At 35.3% G+C, this 24797-nt stretch overlaps 1 protein-coding gene across 2 annotated transcripts in view; it reads left to right on the top strand.

The window, feature by feature from the left end:
* Window positions 1-24797, top strand: part of SOS1 (SOS Ras/Rac guanine nucleotide exchange factor 1) — a 117368-nt gene that overhangs the window by 78384 nt on the left and 14187 nt on the right. For both annotated transcript variants that reach the window (XM_066266964.1, XM_066266963.1), the window contains exons 11-20: window positions 2649-2730; window positions 3416-3538; window positions 3837-3940; window positions 5058-5280; window positions 6498-6617; window positions 12870-13032; window positions 13547-13664; window positions 22406-22578; window positions 22796-22912; window positions 24514-24778. In XM_066266964.1, the coding sequence (XP_066123061.1) occupies window positions 2649-2730; window positions 3416-3538; window positions 3837-3940; window positions 5058-5280; window positions 6498-6617; window positions 12870-13032; window positions 13547-13664; window positions 22406-22578; window positions 22796-22912; window positions 24514-24778 (1488 nt within the window). The remainder of the gene's footprint in view (window positions 1-2648; window positions 2731-3415; window positions 3539-3836; window positions 3941-5057; window positions 5281-6497; window positions 6618-12869; window positions 13033-13546; window positions 13665-22405; window positions 22579-22795; window positions 22913-24513; window positions 24779-24797) is intronic.

Here is a 24797-nt window from a genome sequence, read left to right as displayed (position 1 = left end):
TTCAGAAACTCCCCTTCAAATACTGTGTACAGGAAGGTACAGCTGCTACTTCCTAAAATCTGGAACAAGGCTTAACAAGAATTATAGGATCACAATTAGACTACTAATTTTTCAAAGATTTTGTAGTGCCTTTACCCAAGATTAGCAGGTTATAGCTGTATTCTGAATTAATCATTTAAATTTCTGTAGTGATTATATAATTCATGTATTCATTCTTTATATTTAGATCTCACCACCGTGGGAACCTTAAGGGATCCTTTCATCCGGGGAGGTTACATGATACAGTAGAAAAAAAAGCACCAAATCAGGAATTATACAATCTACATTATGATACCGTCTCTGTCACTCTATTTTGTCACCCTAGATAAGACTTAGTAAATTCTCGTATGTAGAAAGAAAAAATATATCACTTCACAGAAATCATATGGAATAAACGATGAGAATGCTGTTTGAAAACTTTAGAGAACAGCCATCAGGAATTAATGTGACCCCCCGCCTTGACTGATGTGGCACTGAAACACATTGTGACTTTTTCAGCATTGTCATCAGTTACTAACTAATGCACTGAAATGGCCAGAGGTTTTGGTTTAAGATGAAAAGACCATTTTAAAATGGTATGCCTTTAAAAAGAACCAGTTTTTTAAAAGTATTTTTAATTCACTAAGGACTTTTATTGTTTTTCAACTTAAAAGTACCTTTAATACCCCACAACTTTTTAGCCTGACTTAGATGACACTCAAGAAGAAATGGATATCGATTTTAGACTTTTAGACTGAAACAAACTTTTTTTTAAAGTAAGGATAGGTCACCCTAAATTTGGAACAGAATTCAGGGGTACTTGGAGCACTTTGTAGGTCTGGGCTCTCTCTCCAGCAGTGACAGCTCAGCATCTCTGCAGTGGCTACTGCTTTTGCTTCCTAAACACATGATATTTTGAGTAGCCTCACCTTACAAATAGATTTGCAGAACAGGAAGAAGATTCTTGAAAGGGAGAACTGTGATGAAACCGATATAAATCTCTGTTTTAAAATCTTGTACAGCCTTCTGTTTTTAAATCTTTTCTTCTGGTTGAGACATTAGTCTTTAACGTTTGAGGAACTCTGTAACTGAAGACAAACAATAAAATACCAACAGAGGAAATTACTAAAGGGTTGTATGTGTTGAAATTACTTTTATCAGTAACCCACTCTAGCCTCAGAAGGTATAAAGTGAAAGGAGAGGAGGGGCATTTAAAACCAATGTATTTTTGTTATTAATTTTTTCTTTAACTTAAAAAAGTATTATCTTAAGCTCTGAGTTGTCTGATGTTTAACTCAATTATTATCTTGATGACCACATATACCAATCAATTGGAAATAGATTTCAATTTTATGATAAATCCATGAATTAGTTTTTTGGAGAAAAAATTAATATATTATAATTATTTTATTGTAAGACTAAATTTAGAGTTCTTAATCAAACAGAATCAGTTTAAGTAGAAATTTCCAAACAAATTAATTCTGATACCTGCTAAATCCTATGCTAATAAAAGATATTCTACTTCTTATGAAGGATCCACAGTGTATATATAATCTAATAAAAATAAAGGTGCTTGTTATGCTCAATGAGTTCAACATTAAATTAGAGCTTAGCAGTCCAGTGTAAAATATGAAAATAATTCTTCTGATAAGAAAATCAAGTTAATGAACTCTTCCCTCCTTTTTAATGAATCTTACAACTAAATACATGATAAAGTTTGAGTTATAGACCTGTTTTTTGTTTTTGTTTTTTCATTGTGGGAAGATGTTTCTCCCCTTCTTTATGCAGAAGATGGTGGCCCAGGTCTCTTGTGGTGATGATACAACTCTCAGGCAGAATCTGCAATAGGCCAGGCCTGGGGAGGTGGTCACACTCAGTCAACCACCTGTTTCACTTCATGGGGATGTGAATGAAAAGTAGGTCCTCTGCTGGAAGGGATAGGAGACTCCTGCTCTTGTGACTGAACTCTCATTGTGACTACTTGAAATAAAAGTAATTAAAAGTTGTGACTAGAACCAAATCAGCATTTAACAGTTTTAAAACATAGGTATTTGTCAGCATCTTTTAGAGGTTTTAGATAAGAAAGATCTTTAACAAATAAAATAATGTAGAAACTGTATTTAACTCAGTCTACAACATTACAAGAGCCAATTTCTAGTTGTGTGTTCTGTTAACATGATTGAAAAGAATCTAGATAACCGTTCTTAGACAAACTAGTCTGGATGTCAGGAAAAGTAATGGATTTTTCTGTAGCCTTTATATTAGTGAGGAAGATTAACCAACTGGTGATGCTCTGAGATCCAGGTAGCAGCTGGGAGCTGGTTTTCATGCTCAGCCTTTGCCTTTTCCTTTCTCCCCTTCGCATTTCTGTGGCCAAAGACTAGTTTAACATCAGCTAGTCAGAGTTGTGCAGAGGTCAAGAAATGAAGTTGATGTAAAATTTTAGTATCCATAGTTTTGCCACTGATTTAAGAAGAACTAAGTCTAGCAGTTCTTTATAAAGCCCAGAGCATTCTACGTGGTCAAAACATTTTGGGACTTTTAAAATTGACTATTTGATCTCTTTTTGAAAATGTAAATAATCATTCTGAATCAAAGATTTTAATAAGATTTTTCTTTTTTCTTCTTAGATCCCAATTTTGTTCGGACATTTCTTACAACATACAGATCCTTTTGTAAACCTCAAGAACTACTGAGTCTTATAATAGAAAGGTCTGTCAATTTTAAATGTTTAAATTCTTTATCTTTTTAAAAGAGATTGAGCTAAGATCTTATATGTTTCTTGGAAATATGATGGATGAGCTTTAAATTTTAGTTTATGAGCACTTTTTAAAGAAATAAAATCTCTTAGGAGACCATTTATTTTATAATGATATGTTAGCTTTGATTATTTAAATATAAAAATAGGCATTCTTTTTTATATTGAAATTCATTATGTGAAATTTCAAATTTATAACAATCTACCTAAAGAACTATATAAAATACATAATTTAGACTCAGGAAATTCAAAGTTTTATGATTTAGATGTTCTAAACAGAAGTTTTCAAATAAACCACAAGTTGAGGAAAATAGAGCTTGTCAGTAAACAAATACTACTATAATCAAGAAGTGTTTCATCTACCCAAAGAGCAGTCAAATTTTCAAGCATTACTCTTAAAAAGCATTGCTAGTTGATTTAATTATACAAGCCCAAAATGAACATCAGTCTCATAACTTTATAATCACATACTTTTAGACTTTACATTATGGAAACCTTGATTTTGCTGATATGTCTACCCTTAGTAATTTTTTTTACAGTGCTGTCTTGATTGTGCTGACTAGTAAAAAAGTTTCTAGTTTCTATTTGTATAATTTAAAATAATTAATATTTTCATTAGTTTATTCTGCTTTATGTTAGGTTTGAAATTCCTGAGCCTGAGCCAACAGAAGCTGACCGCATAGCTATAGAGAATGGAGATCAACCCTTGAGTGCAGAACTAAAAAGGTTTAGAAAAGAATATATACAGCCTGTACAACTGCGGTAAGCATTAATAAATAACTGAAGTAAATAAGTATTTATTGAACTTTTGTTTCAGAGTTGAAGTAAATAAGGATCTCTTCTAAGCAAGAAGGAGGTAACAAGTAAAATGAGTAAAAGGCAATTATCAGAAATTATTGTATAAGCCTTAATTAACATGGAATATTGAAAGTGGTAAGCCACTAATAAGATTATTTAATTTGGTGACAGTTACTCCATTTTCATTTATACCATTCATTGTGATAAACATTTATGTCCCAAGTTCCCATGTAATTCAGTTATTCTTCTATGTTAATGCCAGAGTATTGAATGTCTGTCGGCACTGGGTAGAGCACCATTTCTATGACTTTGAAAGAGATACACATCTTTTGCAGCGAATGGAGGAATTTATTGGAACAGTAAGAGGTATGGTTGTTTTAAGTGCCTAGTTTTATGTGTAATAAAAGTATCAGTATTGTGACTATCAATTGATGTCATTATTGCTTATTGTTGTTAAGATGTTTATAGTAGTGTCAGCATAACAATTTGAAAAAAATTTTTATTTCATCAAATAACATTTTTTACCTACAAATTGCTCAGTAATTGCCCTGTTGGACCAATGTATTTTTATTTAGTAAATCAACTTACTGGTTATTTTGGAATTGGATAAAATAAAAGTCTCAATTTATGGTGTCGTTACACTTATCTGAAAGTACATATAGCAAAGGACAATTAGGCACTATTGTGCCATTATAACAACACTGAGGGAGAGTATGAGCCACAGTTAGGTGAACAGTGCATACATCTCAGAGGCAGCAAGGCATAGTGAACTGAGGGCGGAGAAACATACCAGATACATGACTTTAGACAAACTTACTTGGATTGTTTATACTTAAGTTTCCTCATCAGTAACATGTGGAGATAGGCTTAATGATCTCCAAAGTTTCTAGTTTTAAAGATTCTATGATTGTATAGGTGTAAGCATGTCCTAGATAAATTGTTTCCATTTTTGTTGTACTTGCTAAAGGAGAATCAGAAAATAAAGGGTTCAGTAATAATACTTTCATGCATAGTACAAAACAAATCCAGGTCAAAAGTCATACTAATATGAAAGACTTAGTCCTCTAGACCTGCTTGGCTCATAAAATGCAATTGATTAGATTAACAGTGAATGCATATAATCTATAAATTTCATTTGTGTAAAATAAGTCTTTTATTGGAGGATTTTAAAATATTTTGAACTGAAGTTCAGAATAATAGAGGTGAAAAATCTATATAGATAAACTACTTTCTAAATTTATTTTAAAAGAATATGGACAAGTGTAAACCAAATTATTAACAGTGGTTACCCATGTGAAGAAGAATGAAATTGGGATAGGGAACAGGAAACGATAAAGGGGAACTTCCATTTTGAAAATTTTGATCATTTGAACTGTTATTATAGCAAAGATATATTCAGATTTCACTTGTATGATTTTAAGCTATTTTAAAAAATGAAATATTGAGTAAAAAGTATTTAAATGTTATTTAAAATGTATTTCAGGTAAAGCAATGAAAAAATGGGTTGAATCCATCACTAAAATAATCCAAAGGAAAAAAATTGCAAGAGACAGTGGACCAGGTCATAATATTACATTTCAGAGTTCACCTCCCACAGTTGAGTGGCACATAAGCAAACCTGGGCACACAGAGACTTTTGACCTGCTCACATTACACCCAATAGAAATTGCTCGGCAGCTCACTTTACTTGAATCAGATCTATATCGGTATGTAATTTTATATTCAAGCTGAAAAATCACATTAAAGGAATTCATTTTTAAAATGAAATACTGGTTTCTGCCTTGTAGGACTGTTGTAAGATATAAATCAGATAGTACACGAAATGTGTGGTAATAAGGCCTGATGTGCAGCTGATTCCTCTTCTCTCACTCCCTGATCTCCCTTGCTTTGTCTGGACTTACAGCTTTTGTTTGCAGTCACCCCTCACTGTTAAATCTAAATTCAAATCCTGGCTTTACCATTTGCTGGCTTGGTATTCTTGGGCAACTTTAACCTTCTTTTGTAACTTTCATCCTTCTGCCTATTGATTTTCACAAAAGTAAAATGGAACTGATGATATTACTTATTCCTGGGGCTGTTGTGAGGTTGAAAATATTCAATATATGAACAGTGCTTAGCACAAAGTAAGGGTTCAGTAAGTTAGCTACGGTCGTTTATAATTACAAATTTGAGTCATGGCCGGTTACAACCTTTTTAGTTTTTATACAGATTAATAACAACTGTCTCAAAAAAAAAAGTCTGTTTCTGTTTTTAAATGGGGACTATTTAGAATTTCAAACTATGTTTTAATAACTAAATGAAAAAATGAACTAAATTTATAGATCTCCCACAAAAGATCATCACTATTCTCAAAAATCAGTGTTAGCATCTATTTTATTTATTTTCCAGGACCATTTTGTAATTGGGTTTTCCCTCCTCCTTTAGAAGAAAAATAAACGATTTTTGAATTGCAGTGATTACTATACCTTCATTGAGCTTTTATTATAACAGATATATCATTATTTAAAAGAACTATCCCAAACTACTTTGTCGCCCTACTTTATTAAATAAAGTAAGTGCTGGGAAAGACGTTATGAAGAAATCCCAACCTTGTCCAAAGCAAAATGCTACTATAAAACAATAATAAAATCCTGGCTTTACCATTTGCTGGCTTGGTATTCTTGGGCAACTTTAACTTTCTTTTGTAACTTTCATCCCTCTGCCTACTGATTTTCACAAAAGTAAAATGGAGCTACATGCATAAAAAAATTTTAATATTTAGAAAACGATGCATAGTTATAATTTTCTGTTATACCTTTTCATATTTTTGTTGGTGTAAGAGACAAGTTTATATGGTAGTTTAGTTTTATTTATCTCATTTACTTAATAAAACAGTATACTAGAGGGAAAGGTGTCATGTAGAATCATGTCTTGATGATTTTAGAGCTGTACAGCCATCAGAATTAGTTGGAAGTGTGTGGACAAAAGAAGACAAAGAAATTAATTCTCCTAATCTTCTGAAAATGATCCGGCACACCACTAATCTCACTCTGTGGTTTGAGAAGTAAGTATTAGTGACATTCTAACATTTCATAGCAGTCAAATATAGTAAAAATTTTATTGCATTTCTGTGTGTCTCATGTCTTGTTTTGTTCTTCTTTCTCCTTTTTGCACTGAGTGAATAGTTTTCTAATACAGCATTTTAATTTTATTAATGATTTTTTCATTATACTTTTTGAAGTTTTTTAGTGGTTGCTTTAAAGTTTACCATATACAATTTACCAGAATCAGCTTGATGTTTATATTAGCTTAATTTCAATGATACATAGAAATGTTACACCTATGTAGTTCTATTTCCTTCCCCCCCTTTTTTGTGGTATTATTATAATAATATTACATAAAATTAATGGTGCAGCTCTATTAATACATTGTTATATGATTGCTTTACCATTTGCTGTCATTTTTTTAGCTCATTACAACTTTATTATCATTTGGGCAATTATTGGCAATATATTACACATATATTATGTTTCTATTTGTTATAGGCCCAACAATACATTACATACATTTTATTTTATGCAGTAGCTTTTTAAATCACTTAAGAGAAAAAAATATGCATTTATAGTATCATTTAAATTCACATAATTACTTTTATTGGTATTCTTTCTTTCTTTGAATTCATATTACCATCTGGGTCACCTGCTTTCAGCTTGAGGAACTTGCTTTAGTGTTTAGTACTCCTTTAATATACCTCTTCTGGGAGGTACAGTGGGTCTGCTAGGAACAAATTCTCTCCATTGTTGTTTATCTTGGGAAGATTTTATTTTGCCTTCACTTTTAAACAATAGCTCTATCTTCAAGTTAACTATTTCTTCTGCCAGTTCAAATTGTCTGTTTCCCCTCTAGTAAATTTTTTATTTTAATTATTGTACTTTTCAATTCCAGCGTTTCCATTTGGTTCCTTTTACAGTTATGTGTCTTTTGTGATATTCTCTATTTGATGCACACTGTCTTCATACCTTCCTTTAATTTTTAAATCATGCTTTCCTTTAGTTTTATGAACATACTCATAGTTGCTACATAGAAATCTTTTTTGTTAAATCCAACATTTACTCTCTCACAGTTGCCATTCTCTGCCTTTTTTCCAGGGAAAGGGTGACACTTTCCTATTTCTTTGCATGCCTCATAATATTTGTTGGAAACTTGACATTTTAGATAATATGTTATAATAAATTGTGAGTACTGCCTCTCCTATACCCAAGGGCTTATTGTTATTGCTTGATTATTTGTTTAGCTGGATTATTTTAGTGAAGGCTACCCTCCCCCCCCAACCGCCACATTCCTCCCACACTGAGATGGTCCTCTTCTGGAAGGTACAGATTAGGGCAGTGGTAGTCAGCCTGGTCCCTACTGCCCACTAGTGGGCGTTCCAGCTTTCATGGTGCCTGGTAGCAGAGCAACCAAAGTATAAATAAAAAGATAGATTTAACTATAGTAAGTTGTTTTATAAAGATTTATTCTGTCAAACTTAGCAAAAATCCAACATAAAGTACTTGGTAAGTAATTATTATTATATGCTTTAACTTGCTGTAACTCTGCTTTATAAATTTTATAAAGTAAATTTACTTCCCTACTTTATAAATCACTATTACTGTGGAACCAGCGGACGGTTAGAAATTTTTACTATTAACAGAGATACAAAAGTGGGCGGTAGGTATAAAAAGGTTGACTACTCCTGGGTTAGGGTATGCCCACAGTTACCCAAAGAAGGCAGTGGGGTAGGTAGGGCTTTCTTTTTCTTTTCTTTTCTTTTTTTTTTTTTTTTTTTTTTTGGTATTTTTCTGAAGTGAGAAGCTAAGAAGCGAGGAAGCAGAGAGACAGACTCCCACATGCATCCAACCAGGATCCACCCGGCATGCCCACCAAGGGGCAATGCTCTGCCCATCTGGGGCATTGCTCTGTTGCAACTGGAGCCATTCTAGCACCTGAGGTGGAGGCCAAGGAGCCATCTTCAGTGCTCAGGCCAACTTTGCTCCAATGGAGCCTTGGCTGCCGGAGGGGAAGAGAGAGACAGAGAGGAAGGAGAGGAAGAAGGGTGGAGAAGCAGATGGGCACTTCTCCTGTGTGCCCTGGCCGGGAATCAAACCCAGGACATCCACATGTGGGCCAACACTGTACACTGAGCCAACCGGACAGGGCAACCTTCACTGTTCTTGAGAGCACCCTTAGGCTTAAGCTTCTCCACACTTTGTTAAAAATAATTGGAGATTAGGAGCTATCTGTTTGAGCTTTTAGACTCTGGAGCTGGGGATGACTGCAGGTTTCTTTCTGAGTGACATTCTTGCTCTAGGAGCTGAGTGCTTGGTAGCGGTAGGTGGCGGTGATGGTAGAAGAGGAGGAGTATGTGTGTGCATGCATGAGCCCTTGCGCATGCACACACACAGTAGCATGAGGTCCTCTTCACTTGCTTCTCTTGGCATGAAACCACTGCCTCAGAAACCAGGGAATGGTTTTCTTCCCAGTGTTTTCAGTTTGCCACATTGAAGGCAGAGCAACTGTTCCACATAGAAGCTAGGCAAGAGAAAAGAGTCCCCACCTGTCAGCTGCACTCACCTGGGACTTAGCCTCAGCAACCATAGGCGTGGGGCAGGATGAATGAGTAATGCTGGAGTCCTGCCCCTCCAGGGAAGAAGTCCCTCTACTGGGGAGCTGGGTGGACAGGAAGCCCTGTTCTTGACTGCAGCAATCTGCAGTAGACTATTTCACCTCCACCCCCAGAGGTCCTCTGGCAGTAAGAAGGGAGGGAGCAGTCTTGGTTCAAATACCACAAACTCTTGCCTCTGTTTCTCTTACTGAACTTTTTTAGATTTTCCTGAATAGATGTTTCCTCATTTGCTATTTGCTTTTAGGGTCATTTCCAGAAACTTTAAATAGTTATGTGTATGTATGCATATATATATGAATATGTATATATTTATCTATATATATATGTATACACACACAAAATTTTCACCAGTTTCACTAAGAGGTGAGTAAGCAGAGCTCATTACACTATCATGTCAAAAGTTCAGAATCTCAATGCAATTTTATAGTTGGGGCCAGAGATCGGAGTTTTATGTAATGGCCATGTTTTTTTCTGAGTAAAAACAATATGATTATTTGATATTTTATAAAGGTGGTCTGAGGTTTTCACAGATCATATCAGACTTTTCAGAACAAGAGACCAGTGACAGAAGGGAATGAGGGGAACTTAAACTAGAATGTAGATAAAGACCTGAAAGAGATTCCTAAAGAGAAATAAGCATTCCAAGTAATTTGAAACTTAGGACTTCTATTTATGCTATAACTTTCTTAGCATCTATAAAAAGTAAAACTTGGCCCTGGCCAGTTGGCTCAGTGGTAGACCATCGGCCTGGTGTGTAGACATCCTAGGTTTGATTCCCAGTCAGGGCACACAGGAGAAGTGACCATCTGCTTCTCCACCCCTTCCCCTCTCCCTTCTCTTTTTTGTGCGCTCTCTCTCTCTCTCTCTCTCTCTCTCTCTCTCTCTCTTCCCCTCCTGCAGCCATGGCTCAGTTGGAGCAAGTTGGCCCCAAGTTCGCCCCAGGCACTGAGGATGGCTCCATGGACTCACCTCAGGTGCTAAAATAGCTTGGTTGCCGAGCAATGGAGTAACAGTCCCAGATGGGCAGAGCATTGCCCCAAAGGGGGCTTGCTGGGGGTACATGTCTGTCTCTCTGCCTCCCCACTTCTCACTTAATAAAAATTTTAAATAAAAAAAGTAAAATTTTAGAACTGTCCTCTATGTGTTGCTTCCTGACTTCTTCATTATTAAGTTAAATAATTATACTTCAGTATGCAGAAGCCTTTTCCATCATAATAATGAAAACCTATGTCTGTAAAGAGGAAACATAACTGATCAGACTGATTTTATTTCTGTCCTATATTTTTAATAGCTAACTGAGAAGAGGGCATTTCTTGCTTTTTTCTTTTATTGTCTTAAGAACAAAATTTACTTTTAACAGATTTTTTCAGTGTACAACACAGCATTGTTATCTGTAGGCATAATATTGTACAGAAGATTCCTAGAATTTATTCATCTGGCAAAACTGAAATTTTATACATGTTGATTAGCAATACCCCATTTTCCACTCCCCATAGTCCCTGGCAACCACCATTCTAGTCTTTGCTTCAATGAGTTTAACTATTTTAGATAAGACATGCAGTATTTGTCCTTCTGTGACTGGCTTATTTCACTTATCACAGTGTCCTCAATGATCATTCATATGGTTGCATACTGTAGGATTCCCTTCTGAATTATATTCTGTTGTATTTATATACCACATTTTCTTTATCCGTTCATCCTTAGATGGACATTTAGGTTGTTTCCACATCTTAGCTGTTGTGAATAGCATTGCAATGAACATAGGAGTGCTAATATATGTTTGTAATCCTGATATTAATACTTTTGGATAAATTCCCAGAAATGAGATTGCTGAACCATATGGTAGTTCTATTGTTAATGTTTTGAGGAACCTCCATAATGTTTTTTTCTAGTGGCTAAACCATTTTGTGTTCCCTCCATCAACAATGTATAAAGGCTCCATTGTCTGCCTTTTCAATATGAAAGGTTCTTGTTCATTTGCCACAGTGGTTCTTAGCTATGGACATGCATTAGAATTGCAGTTACCTATGGATAAGTAAGTCCAGACTTGCCTGGTTTTTATAGAAGCTACACAGGTGATCTCAGTTTGTATACCTTGTTAATATTTACTGAACTATAGTGCTCGCAAACATTAGGGGATATTTTATAGCTTCATACTCATTTTTAAATATCCCCTAATGTTTGTGATAAGTATAGTTAAATACAAGATATAAATACATATCTTTTTAAATTTTATTTATTTATTTATTTTTACAGGGACAGAGAGAGAGTCAGAGAGAGGGACAGATAGGGACAGACAGACAGGAACGGAGAGAGATGAGAAGCATCAATCATCAGTCTTTTGTTGGGACTCCTTAGTTGTTCAATGATTGCTTTCTCATATGTGCCTTGACCACGGGCCTTCAGCAAACTGAGCAACCCCTTGCTCGAGCCAGCGACCCTGGGTCCAAGCTGGTGAGATTTTTTTTTTTTTTTTGTTCAAGCCAGATGTGCCTGCGCTCAAGCTGGCAACCTCAGGGTCTCGAACCTGGGTCCTTCCACATCCCAGTCCGATGCTCTATTCACTGTGCCACCACCTGGTCAGGCACATTATATCTTTTTAAATGCCCAACTAACTAGCTACCAAGACAAAATATGACATATTTGTAGAGATATAGCTAATGCTTTAAACACATATATGTTATGTTTAATTTGAAATAAGACAAATTACTTTTGATAGTTTTGCTATGGTTTTTTTCTTAGTGTCAGACAAGCCTCATTAGAGAATAATGTAATCTGAAACTTTACATTTTAAAAAATGTTTAATGTTGACTTTTATTTATTTTTTTCCATTTATATATCCTATTTTTTCTTTGATTATAAAATGTTTAATATTACATTATTGAAAACCAAGTTTAAAATGTCTTTTTCTTTACTAACTAATTAATAAATAAATTCTCTCAAATATTAGAAATGGAGAGTAAATGTTCACTGAGGAATTTTTTTTTTGAGCATAGTACACTTCCTCTTAGATATTTAAAAGGATACACACATACACATACACACTTTCCAAGGATTCTTGATATTTAAGTGCTTTATTTTTATTGACTTTTTTCTTTCTAAGTAATTGAAAATTTTTTATGCTTAGCTGTGGTAGAATACTTTCATTGACCTTTCTACCTCCTAATGCTTATATAAAGAGCTGTTCTTAGAAATGTAGCTAATTATTTCTATATATCAAAGAAAAATATTAAGGATTAATCACTAAAATTTTACAATTAGATGAAGAATATGAAACGCAACTTCTTGAATTTTAGAATAAATTCCCCTAGAACATACCCACATCCCCCAAACCAGGATATATTCAATAAGATTAGACTCATCAGTTAATTCTAATGCTGAGAGAGGATGCACCAAATATAGTAGGGAAATGATTGACTGTTTGGTGGTATCAGTCTGGAAGACAGTGAAGAACAGCATGCCTATCGAGGCACTGCCTTCTTATCTTCCAGTCTCTTACTATTTACCTGCCATTCTGAATATATAATCTCTATAGTTACACTGATAGCCTATCCCCACTCTACATTATTTTAGTTACTAAATTCTTTAACTCATATCTTTGTTGGGAATACTCCAAAATTTTAAATTCACTTTTTTGTCTTTGATTCCCAGATGTATTGTAGAAACTGAAAACTTAGAAGAAAGGGTAGCTGTGGTGAGTCGAATAATTGAGATTCTTCAAGTCTTTCAAGAGCTGAACAATTTCAATGGTGTCCTTGAGGTTGTCAGTGCTATGAACTCATCACCTGTTTACAGGCTAGACCACACGTTTGAGGTAGGTTTGCATAGGTGGTGTTTTTTTTTAAAGAACTTATATTTCCTGTTTTAAAAATGAGGATTTTAACAATTATGATCTTTAATTTTTAAGTGCCTCAACTGTCTTTCAGTTATAGTTTAAAAGATGAAATTACCTAAATTTTGAATTGAATTGGTTACTCTTTTTTCAAATTAGCCATTCTCAGTTAAATGCATTCACAGTTAGAAGAAGAAAATGCTTTCAGCACTTTATTTGAAATGTAATGTACAATTGTGCTCACAGAATTGTGTGAGGAATGGCAAGAGAAACCAGATTTCACACACATGCATGCACGCACGTACGTACGTACACCCCTTTAAGTTTGTACTACTAGGACCCAGGAAGATAGTCTCTTTGTAACAATATTATATATTATTCCTAAAACCAGACTGATACACTTGTGTTTGGGCTTTATTCTTAGTCTGGCATTTTTTGGAAAAAACCTTTGATTCCTTTCCTAAACTTATGCTCCCTAAATATTTTCTTATTGTAGCAAATACCAAGTCGCCAAAAGAAAATTTTAGAAGAAGCTCATGAATTAAGTGAAGATCACTATAAGAAATATTTGGCAAAACTCAGGTCTATTAATCCACCGTGTGTGCCTTTCTTTGGTGAGCATTTCTTCTTGAATTTTTATTGCATTTCTGGATAAAACAAGACACTTATTTCATTAAGTAACTGAGTTTGCACATATGTAATATACCAGCAGAAAATACTTATTTACAAAGTATTTTCTTTGTAAATATACAGATTTTTAACACCTGAATCCCCTAGAATATTTCTCTATTAGGACTTTTTAAAATCAATCCTAATGTATACATTCCACTTTTTATTTCTATCTTGGGAAGCCATTTGCTATAATGCTCTCTTTCACACTGGTTTCTTTTCTCTGCCGGTATATAGTGTTCTGATGATTCTTCCTCTGAATGCTTACAAAAATTATGATCTATATATGTCTGGTGTTTAGTCTTTTTAGCATGTGGTATATTTTCTCCTAGCCATTTCCTCATCTATAGCTATATATTTTTATATAGCTTTAAGTTACACTACACATGATATTTTTATACTCTAATTTTTTTCAGTCAATATTCCCACTTTTTCCACAGGCTTTATAACTAACCACTTTTGTATGTTTTAATCTTTTTGCTGTGCACATTGTATATAGTTATGATCATGTGACATGTACACACTATTGTTTACTTTTTTCACCTGTATTTTAAATATATTGATGTGTTTTATTAGTCCTCATAATTATCATTTGTAATGGCTTCATGATATTCCATCAAGTTGGTATGACAGTTTATGCAACTATTACTTATGATTGAAAAGATACATTGTTTCCAGGTTCTGGGCTTTACTAAATAATGTGATAAAGAATATCTTTATATTTATACTTTTTATCTGTATTTGGGAATATTTTCTCCAGCTACATATTTTACCATTTGGCCCTATAGTTTTTATTCTTTGACACACAGTACCATATTTTTTGCTCCATAAGATGCACTTTTTCCTCAAAAAAAGTAAAGGGGAAAATGCCCATGCATCTATGGAGTGAAAAATACTTTATTAAAAAAAAAAAAGAAAAAGAAAAATACTTTATTAAATATTTTAGCACATTTGGTTCAGAATATTTTTTTCTTATTTTTCTCCTTAAAACCTTAGGTGTGTCTTATGGTCAGGTGCATCATATGGAGCAAAAAATACAGTATTTTAAAATTCTTCAATGTCCATTTTTTCCATTATGATTTCTATTGGTTCTAACCTTAGAAAGTTCTTCCAGTCTAGTATTTTAATATTCAATGAAATATTATTTTAGCTTTATGATCTGACATTTTAAATTATATTTAACTCTTTTATCAAATTGAAATCTCTTTTAGCCCTGGCTGGATAGCTCTGTTGGTTAGAGCATAGTCCCAATATTCCAAGGTTGTGGATTTGATTCCTGATCAGGACACATACACAAAAACAGATCATTGTTTCTCTCTCTCTCTCTCTTTCTCCCCTACCCCTTCTTCTCCCTCTAAAATAAATTTTTTAAAAATTTAAAAATTGAACTCTTAGAGATCATATAAAATATTCAAATTTACTTCTCTACCAAATTGGTTTTTTTGTTGACTCGGGTTTATTGAGTAATTCTTTATCCTCATTTATATATGATACCTCCTTCTTTAATAAATAGTTTCCTATTAAGTTCTTATACTCATGTCCCAGTTTTTAATGATTGGCACTTTATAATCAGTGATTTTCAACTGGGGGAAATTTTTACCCCCCAAAGAACATTTAACAAAATCTGAAGATACTTTTTATTGTTCTAACTGAGAAGTGTTAGAGGCATCTAATGGGCAGAGGACAGGAATGTTGCTGCTATCCTATAATGCACAGGGTAGCCCCCACAACAAAAAGTTACCCAGTCCAAAAGGCCAGTTGTGCCAAGCCTAGGAACCACTACTTTATAGTGTTTTCAATGTGATAAAGTTGATTCTTTAGGGTTACTTCAGGGTTTTTTTGTTTTGTTTTGTTTTGGGGGGTTGCCAATTTTGTCTCTTTATTTTTCCAAAGAAACTTTTTAATGGGGGGTGTAATTTCCCATAATACATTTGAAACAATCTATCAATTAATTTGGAAAGACAGTTTATGGTACTTAACTTTTTCCTAGGTGAATGATTGTGAATGGTATTCATTTTTTTAATAGTCAATTACCCTTAATTCTAAGAATTTTTCATTTCCTTGGATTATCTAAATAATCATATTTACCAATAATGATAGTCTCTTCCTTGATCTTATTTCTGTGCTATATGCCTTATAACTTTGGTCATAACTTCCTAAAGAAAGGTTAAATAATAATAATAAAGGGCTGGCTTTAGTTCAGTGGTTCCTTCGAGTCAAGTTCACTTGTTAAACAATAATGATAAAAATTAGCAGCTTTGTTTTAATCTTAGTTTCAGCAGAAATAGGTATAATTTTGCTATTTTCTTGATTAGATGCTTTTTATTATGTTAAGAAAGTTTCTTTTCATAGTTTTTCCTTTGTTTTTGTTAGCAATATCTATACACTTTTTTAATCCTTTTTTTATTTAATTAATTGTTTTTACATAGATTCTAGGGTTGCCCCGAATTCATCCCCTCTCCCCCTTATTCCCCTCAACATCTCCCTTGCCTCCCTCCCTACAACGCCCTCCCCCCTTCCCTTCAGGTTTATCCCATCCTGTCATCCCCTTTCCCTCTGTCCTCTTTCCATACACTTTTATAAATAGTTTTCCATCTTAGAGAAAAATGATTTTTCTTGTTTAACAAATTAAATAATAGATTTACTAATACAGAACCTTCCTACTTACTAACTTTAATGCATTTATTTTTAGTGGATTAATCTTTTAAGTGTAAAAATGAATTCTATTTGTTATCGTTTTATTTAGGATTTTTGCATCTATCTTCATAAATAAGATGGGTCTGTGGTTTTTCTTTTCGTACTATATCAGCTTTTGTTGTTATGGTTATGTTTACTTTGTAACATTAATTAAGTGGCTTTCCATCTTCTTTATTCTATTCTGGAATGTCATGAAATGATCTAGCCTTTAAATTTTAAAATATTCCAACAAAAACCATCTGGACCTGAAATCTTTCACAGCACATAATTATTTAATAACATTATCATTTCTTTGTTAATTTCTTTAATTTCACGTTTCTGCTACACAGTTGTCTTTTATTATTTTTAAAAATACTAGTATTCAGTTATACCTACAAAAATGTTATTTTTTAAATTGCTCCTATTTGCAATGTATCTTTCCCATTCTATTTGTGCTCATTTGTTTTACTTTCATTTGCTTTTTTCTTCAAAAAAATAAAATCTTAAACTTAATTATTCTCTCTGATTTTATGTTTTCTGTCATTTCCTTTTTAATTTATTGATTTTGGAGAGGAAAGAGGGAGGAAAGAGAGAGATATCAATTTGTTGTTCCACTTATTTATGCAGTCATTGGTTGATTCTTTTTTTTTTTTTTTTTTTTTCATTTTTTCATTTTTCTGAAGCTGGAAACGGGGAGAGACAGTCAGACAGACTCCCGCATGCGCCCGACCGGGATCCACCCGGCACGCCCACCAGGGGCAACGCTCTGCCCACCAGGGGGCGATGCTCTGCCCATCCTGGGCGTCGCCATATTGCGACCAGAGCCACTCTAGCGCCTGAGGCAGAGGCCACAGAGCCATCCCCAGCGCCCGGGCCATCTCTGCTCCAATGGAGCCTTGGCTGCGGGAGGGGAAAAGAGAGACAGAGAGGAAGGTGCGGCGGAGGGGTGGAGAAGCAAATGGGCGCTTCTCCTGTGTGCCCTGGCCGGGAATCGAACCCGGGTCCTCCGCACGCTAGGCCGACGCTCTACCGCTGAGCCAACCGGCCAGGGCTCATTGGGTTGATTCTTGTATGTGTCCTGACCAGGGATCAAACCCACAACCTTGGTGTATCAGGACAATGAAGTAATCAATTGAGCTACCCAGCTGGGGCATCTTGTATTATTTTTTATTATTTTCTATTTATTGTTTTCCTAAGGACTTTTCCTCCTAATTTTTTTTTTTTCATTTTTCCGAAGCTGGAAATGGGGGAGGCAGTCAGACAGACTCCCGCATGCCTACCGGAGTGTGATGCTCTGCCCCCCCCTGGGGCGCCGCTCCGCTGCATCCAGAGCCACCCTAGCACCTGAGGCAGAGGCCACAGAGCCATCCTCAACGCCCGGGCCACCCTTGCTCCAATGGAGCCTCAGCTGTGGGAGGGGAAGAGAGAGACAGAGAGGAAGGAGAGGAGGGGTGGAGAAGCAGATGGGCGCCTCTCCTGTGTGCCCTGGCCAGGAATCGAACCTGGGACTCCTACACGCCAGGCCGACGCTCCACCGCTGAGCCAACCGGCCAGGACCCCTCCTAAATTATTGATAGAACTATTTCATTTATTAATTTTCCCTTTCTGGTAAAACATTAAAGTATATTCATTTACTTCAATGTGTGGTGAGTTTAGTGCCAATTCATCAAGGGAGCCTGGAGAAGGACCTGGGTAGGTCTGATGTTCATTTCATTCAATCTGTCAACAAATATTTATTAATTATTTACTTAGTGTCAGGAACTATGTCAGGTGCTTCAAAAAGGTGAAAAATACCTGCTCATGGTACTTATGATATCCTATAACCTCTGCGCACAGAAATGAAAAGAAACCTCAGGGCTGGTTCACTAGACTCGTAATTTGGTCCCTGATACTCCATTACCCTGCTACTCCATTACTCTCTCTCATATGAACTAACGTAACTATTCTTCGTAACATGTCATGTGAAGAAAGGACATTTCAGACCTGTATTGAGAGTATAATTCATTGTGTTTAAGGTGAGCTGTATGATTTAGTAAGTGAATACAGACATGTGCAGGTAGTTTGGTAAGTAAAGACAGCCTACCTGCCAACCTTTCTACCCATTTCTGCTTGTCTTCCTTATTGTTGAGACTCTACTCTTTTAAGGCAGTTTATCTGAACTATCCTTATTTGGTTCTGCTGCTCTAAGAAGATTTTGCTATTCCAAAGCTAAAGGTTATCAGTCTCTGGAGTAAGCCAGGAAGCCTTTCATTATTCTGACCCAGTAGGTAGAGCCATATGTTACTGCTGCTTCTTTATCCCATCTCTTTTTAATTCCATCTCGTGTATACTCCTTCTGGATTCTTATCCTTAATTCTCTGTATTCTTTTTCCCTGTATGGGAGGGTCAGGGGTAGTATTTAACACTTTTACTGCCTCTTCACCTTACCAGAATTTTTATTCAGGTCTTTTGCTGGCACTGCACCATTCCAAAACAAAAGTGAGGCTATTTCTCCTTCTAAGGCTATGTCAGACTATGGTCTATATCCCACTTTCTCTCCATACACTAAAAAAATGTTCTACCAATAGCTAGAATTGACATATGTGTATGCAAACTAACATTTATTCTAAGGTAAAAGGATGTTGATTCCTCCCTCAACCAAGTCTGACCTCTCTGCACAAACATCCAAGCCTGTGTTGTTGGCTTTGCTCTTTCCTTTTACACAGCTTTAACTTTACATCCTCCTCCTGTTTCTTGTCAGTTTGCTTCATCTGCATTCTTGATTTCCTGCCATTTTAGAACAGACTATATGTCTCTTGCATCGTTTTACTCATTCAGAAACATGTTAGATGCTTCCATGTGATGTGCCAGGCCCTGGGCTAGGTGTTAGAATGGAGAGGCAAATAAAACATAATCTTACCCACAATAAGCCCCTTTGAAAGAGCAGAAAAATAAATTGTAATACCGTGTAGTAGATATAATACTGTATCATAGAGACGTGTAAATTGAAATGTGAACAAAGTGCTATGAGAACCTACAACCCTGAGCAGCACTATTTCCTAAAGGATTGGGAAAGGCATGAGCAAAAATGTGAAATCTCACCATTCTTTATTATTTATGTCATAATGCTTTGCTGTATCTCTCCCTAGAACAGCTGTCTCCACAGGGCATATAAAATGATCTATTGAAAAAGATTAAGCCTTAACAGTATATTTGTACTATATTTTTTACTCAAAAATTATGTGTGTGTGTATATACACACACAAACACAATATATATATTTATTGAGGATGCATGCTTAAACATTTTTTACTGATGTAATATACAGTCAACAAAGTTTGGACACCACCTCTTTGATCATTTATTCTCATTCTAACCATTTATTTGTCATAAAATAATTTCTAAATTTTACCCTGAGCTCTACCAAAATGCTACTTGTAAACATTTTTGCAACTTCATTCAAGTATACTTTTGATGCTTACAATATCTCATAACTTATTATTCCCTGTGTTCCCAGGGTCAGTCATTACACTACACCCATTCAGTCACCCAAGCACAAAGCTGAGTCTTCCTTCCCACTGCCCCCACCCTCTGCCCAAACCAGTTAATGCGTTCTTGTGGCATCTACTTCTTAAATAATTATGCTCTCATTCTATCCCTGTAGACCCTAAGGTAGCCCTCATCATCTCACCAGGATGACTTTTATCCTGCTAACTCATCTTTCTGCTTCTACACTTAACCTCTTTTAACCCATCTGGCTTCAGGCAGAGTTCTGTACTCCTTCTAGAATGCAAAGATGCTAATAATTTGCTAATTACCTATTTGATAAAAGTTAAGCTCCTTTAAAATGTTTCTTCATGACCCAGTCTAAGTGCTACTACCCACAAATTCTTCACAGTTGGGCCATTAATTTGTGACCAATATGGAAAGTTGACCTTGTCTGCCATTAAATACGTACTATTATGAATATATTTATCAGACTGAGCATTGAGCTCTAATTGGATCATGCAACTTAAAGCAGAAGAGAATGTAACTGGCTGCAAATAAAGAGCCCAGTGGCAGGCAGATGTGGAAAATAAAAGAGCCTATGCTTACAGAACACGTGGGAAATTTGTCATGAATGTATAATCAAGAGTGGCCTGCGTGCTAAGAAATAACTAAGTAATTAATACACTTAATAACTGTATAAACAGGCTTTGATGTCTATCATGTTTCATAATTGCTGACTTGTTCCCTATTGATTTTGAGTCATTTAATCTTTTTAAGAATGTGGCAAAAAATTCTAGTATCAAAAAATATGGCTGTACCATGAAAGCATTTAGAAACACTAATATATGATCAGAACTAAAGTGCCTGTTATTCTGTTCATTCTCCTCCTCATCCTTTGCACAACTTGAAGTGATGGAGAAGGGTAGAACTCCTAATTCCTTGCCTATGTCTGTTCTCACATCCTGCCCCTCCTCCTCCTCCTCCTCCTCTTCTTTACCCCCATCATCAGACCCCTGTGGTCTAGCCGTAGAAAACAACATGCTGTTTCTGAGTATGCCTTCTAAGCCTCATCACAAACCAGTGCCTTTGTACACATTGCTGCTTTGCTGAGAATGCCCTTCCATCCTATTCTACTTATTAAATTTCTATTCATTTTTTTGAGACTTATTTTAATCATCACCTCATTCGTGATGCTTCTTCTACTTCCACCAGCTAAAGGCAGAGGTAGGCATATCTCCTTTGTGCTCTCATAGCATCTTACTCATTAGTACTGATGATATAGCACTTACCAGATTGTACTGTAGTAGCCCACATTCAAAGCCCTGAATTCCTTGAGGTCATGGACTGTGTGTCTTGTTCACCTTTGGATCTTCAGTACCTAATGCAGTGCTCGGCATACAGCAGAGACTCAGTACATTTGTATGTTTGTACTGAGTGCATGAATTCAGATATACCCATACCATCTTTCTTCCCTCAAAGTATCACAGTTAGTACTTTAGGGGGAAAGGCAGAAGCTAGAAGCATAAGAGAATAGGGCAAGAATAGCAACAAAGCATCAACAAGCGCAACAACAGGTAATTAAGCATACTTTCGTCAGACCCTATTCCAAGACTATATACGGATTTACTCATTTATTTCTCACAACAACCCTGCTTCCTCATTTACAGACGAGAAAAACAAGGCATAGAAAGGCTAATAAGCAACTAGCATAAGATCACACAAGTAAAAACAGCAGAGTTGGCTCCAGAACCTTTATGCTAAAACAAAAAGGGACTGAAGTGCTCCTGGCACCAGGGGGTTGTGTACTGTATAGAACTAAAGTGCCTGTTACTTTGTTCATCTCCTCCTCAGCCAGTACACAACCTTCAGTGATGAGGAAACAGGAGCTCAATTACCAGGCTGCCATTAATTCTGGAAGTACTGAAGACCAGACTATACACAAATTCTATACAGTCCTGTACTTGATAGGCTTGCAGATCCTTCCAAACCTCTATGAGTAAGCCTATCCAGACAGTGCTACCTCTAAACTACAAATCCTAACACCCTCTAGTGGGGCCTCAAACAGTACTACCTCTAAATTACAAATCCTAACAACCTCTTGTGGAGCTGAGTAAGCAACAAATATGATCCTCTGAATTTAACATCTTCTCCTTTTGCCAAAAATACAATTTGTTATTAATGATCGGTTTCTCATAAAATTCCTTTTACAAAATCATGATTTATGTCAAATAACATGTGGTTTGGTGGGTATAGAAAATTGGTTATTCCTCCTGAAAAATGCATTAATTTTGTTAAACTTGGTCTCCTTTTTTCTTGGGTATTTATAAAACTGAAGTTTTATAGTTAGTTACAGAAGAATTTGATACTTATAAAAATATTTTCTTGATATTTACTTAGCTTGTTGTATTCATTAAATGAAAATCTGTTCCTTGATTCTTCAGTTATGCTGATTGAGATGGTACAGTATAAATGACTACAATTACTAAGAATGAAAAAACTAGTTTTTTCCTTATCTTTGAAATAATTTCATTATATCTTTTAGGAATTTATCTAACTAATATCTTGAAAACAGAAGAAGGCAACCCTGAGGTCCTAAAAAGGCATGGAAAAGAGCTTATAAACTTTAGCAAAAGGAGGAAAGTAGCAGAAATAACAGGAGAGATCCAGCAGTACCAAAATCAGCCTTATTGTTTACGAGTAGAGTCAGATATAAAAGTAAGTTGAATTACTTGAGGGTCCATATTCTTGATTAAGCTTATACACTGCCTAATGAAAGGAAGGTTTATTTTATAGAGGAGAAAAAGGAAAATAAAACTATAGATCAAATTTTCTTATGTTAAATGTTTTCTTAAATTATTTTCATGAATTTCAAACTGAATTTAAAATATTTAATATTAATAATTGAATAATTGTGTCTTTGCATTTATTTTAGAGGTTCTTTGAAAACTTGAATCCAATGGGAAATAGCATGGAAAAAGAATTTACAGATTATCTTTTCAACAAATCTCTAGAAATAGAACCACGAAACCCTAAACCTCTCCCAAGATTTGTAAGCATTCATATCTTTATATTTCTTTTATATTTTTTTCATTTGTCATCTATATCTGGTGATGCCATCACTACCATATGTGTTACTCAGATTACTTTTCTGTAAAGGCATTCAGGATGAAGTACACATGTGATGGATAAAAGTAATGAATAAATGCTTAAATATGCTCAGGAATATCCCACTTGGTTTCAAATAAATGAGCTTTAATATTAATATCTGAATAAATTCTGATATGATAGATGAAGAAATTAGGCAAATATAAGTTTTTATTTTTTAAACAATAAAAGAAATTTATTCAAGATTTATTTTAAGGGCAGGAATTTTTTTTTTTTTTTTTTTGCATTTTTGCATTTTTCCAAAGCTGGAAACAGGGAGGCAGTCAGAGACTCCTGCATGCACCCAACCGGGATCCACCCGGCATGCCCACCAGGGGACGATGCTCTGCCCATCTTGGGGCATCGCTCTGCCGCAATCAGAGCCATTCTAGCGCCTGAGGCAGAGGCCACAGAGCCATCCTCAGCGCCGGGGCAAACTTTGCTCCAGTGGAGCCTTGGCTGCGGGAGGGGAAGAGAGAGACAGAGAGGAAGGAGAGGGGGAGGGGTGGAGAAGCAGATGGGCACTTCTCCTGTATGCCCTGGCCGGGAATCAAACCCGGGACTCCTGCACGCCAGGCCGACGCTCTACCACTGAGCAAGGGCAGGAAATTTGATGAACTTATATTAATTCACTTGCAGTAAATAAAGGTACTTATAACTTTTTTTAAGTAATGACTTATGAAGTTTGGCTAAAGATAATTTTTGAGGGGAAATAAAGTTTCCACTTTGTTTTTATTACTTGTCAGTACCTGGCCAAATTTATGTACAGTATCATCACCTCGCTGATCTGAATATAATCTCTTATTCACAAGAAAGTCAAGAATCAAGAAGTAAACATAAATGGCTTCTACGTAACTAGGATAAATCACAAAATGTGAATTAAAGCTTATGTAATTACCTCACAAAAATATTTCTCAAGCCAACACATTTTTTTAAAAGGTGGATCAAAATCATCATCTTGGAAATAGTTATATAGTCTGCTCCAGTGAAGCATGCTGGTATCACTGAGAAATCATCACTCTCTAAGAAAATTCCATAAAAGTATTATACACAGAGAAAACTCAGACAATTTAATGCATTTGTAAATAGTTCAAGGGATCCTGACAGCATCACTGTATTATAGCCTAGCAAGGTATCACATAGTTCATAATAATGATCCCAGCTTTCCTAGGAAGTTTAAATCAGTTCAACAGAATCTGTTTAAAGAGCCAGAGAAATATACAACATATCTTAGAAAGATTTCCATCCAAAAATTCTGGTACTTTATAGCACTAAGACTCAATTATTTAAAGAAATTCATTCCCTAAAGATTTAGAGAGCCATGGCTTTATGGAAATGGGATGTTAATACTTTAGCTTGAACAGTTTAATTTCAATCATTATGTAACTTCTTTATTGTTGGTATATGGTTTTTCTAGATGTTAGCTGAATTTTACCAGGCATATATAGAAAAACCTTTCTATTATGGTGTTGTAAGTATTGTGGGTTCTCTTTTTTATGTTTACAGCCAAAAAAATACAACTATCCCCTAAAATCTCCTGGTGTTCGTCCATCAAACCCAAGACCAGGTACCATGAGACATCCCACACCTCTGCAGCAGGAGCCAAGGAAAATTAGTTATAGTAGGATCCCAGAAAGTGAAACAGAAAGTACAGCATCTGCACCAAATTCTCCAAGAACACCGTTAACACCTCCTCCTGCTTCTGGGGCTTCTAGTACCACAGATGTTTGCAGCGTGTTTGATTCTGATCATTCAAGCCCTTTTCACTCAAGTAGGTGCTAAAATTTTAA

Source organism: Saccopteryx bilineata, chromosome 3 (genome assembly GCF_036850765.1).
Source record: "Saccopteryx bilineata isolate mSacBil1 chromosome 3, mSacBil1_pri_phased_curated, whole genome shotgun sequence".
In the NCBI taxonomy this organism is placed as follows: domain Eukaryota; kingdom Metazoa; phylum Chordata; class Mammalia; order Chiroptera; family Emballonuridae; genus Saccopteryx; species Saccopteryx bilineata.
The sequence above is the reverse complement of the archived record's forward strand: the minus strand, read 5'-3'. Positions and strand labels throughout refer to the sequence as shown.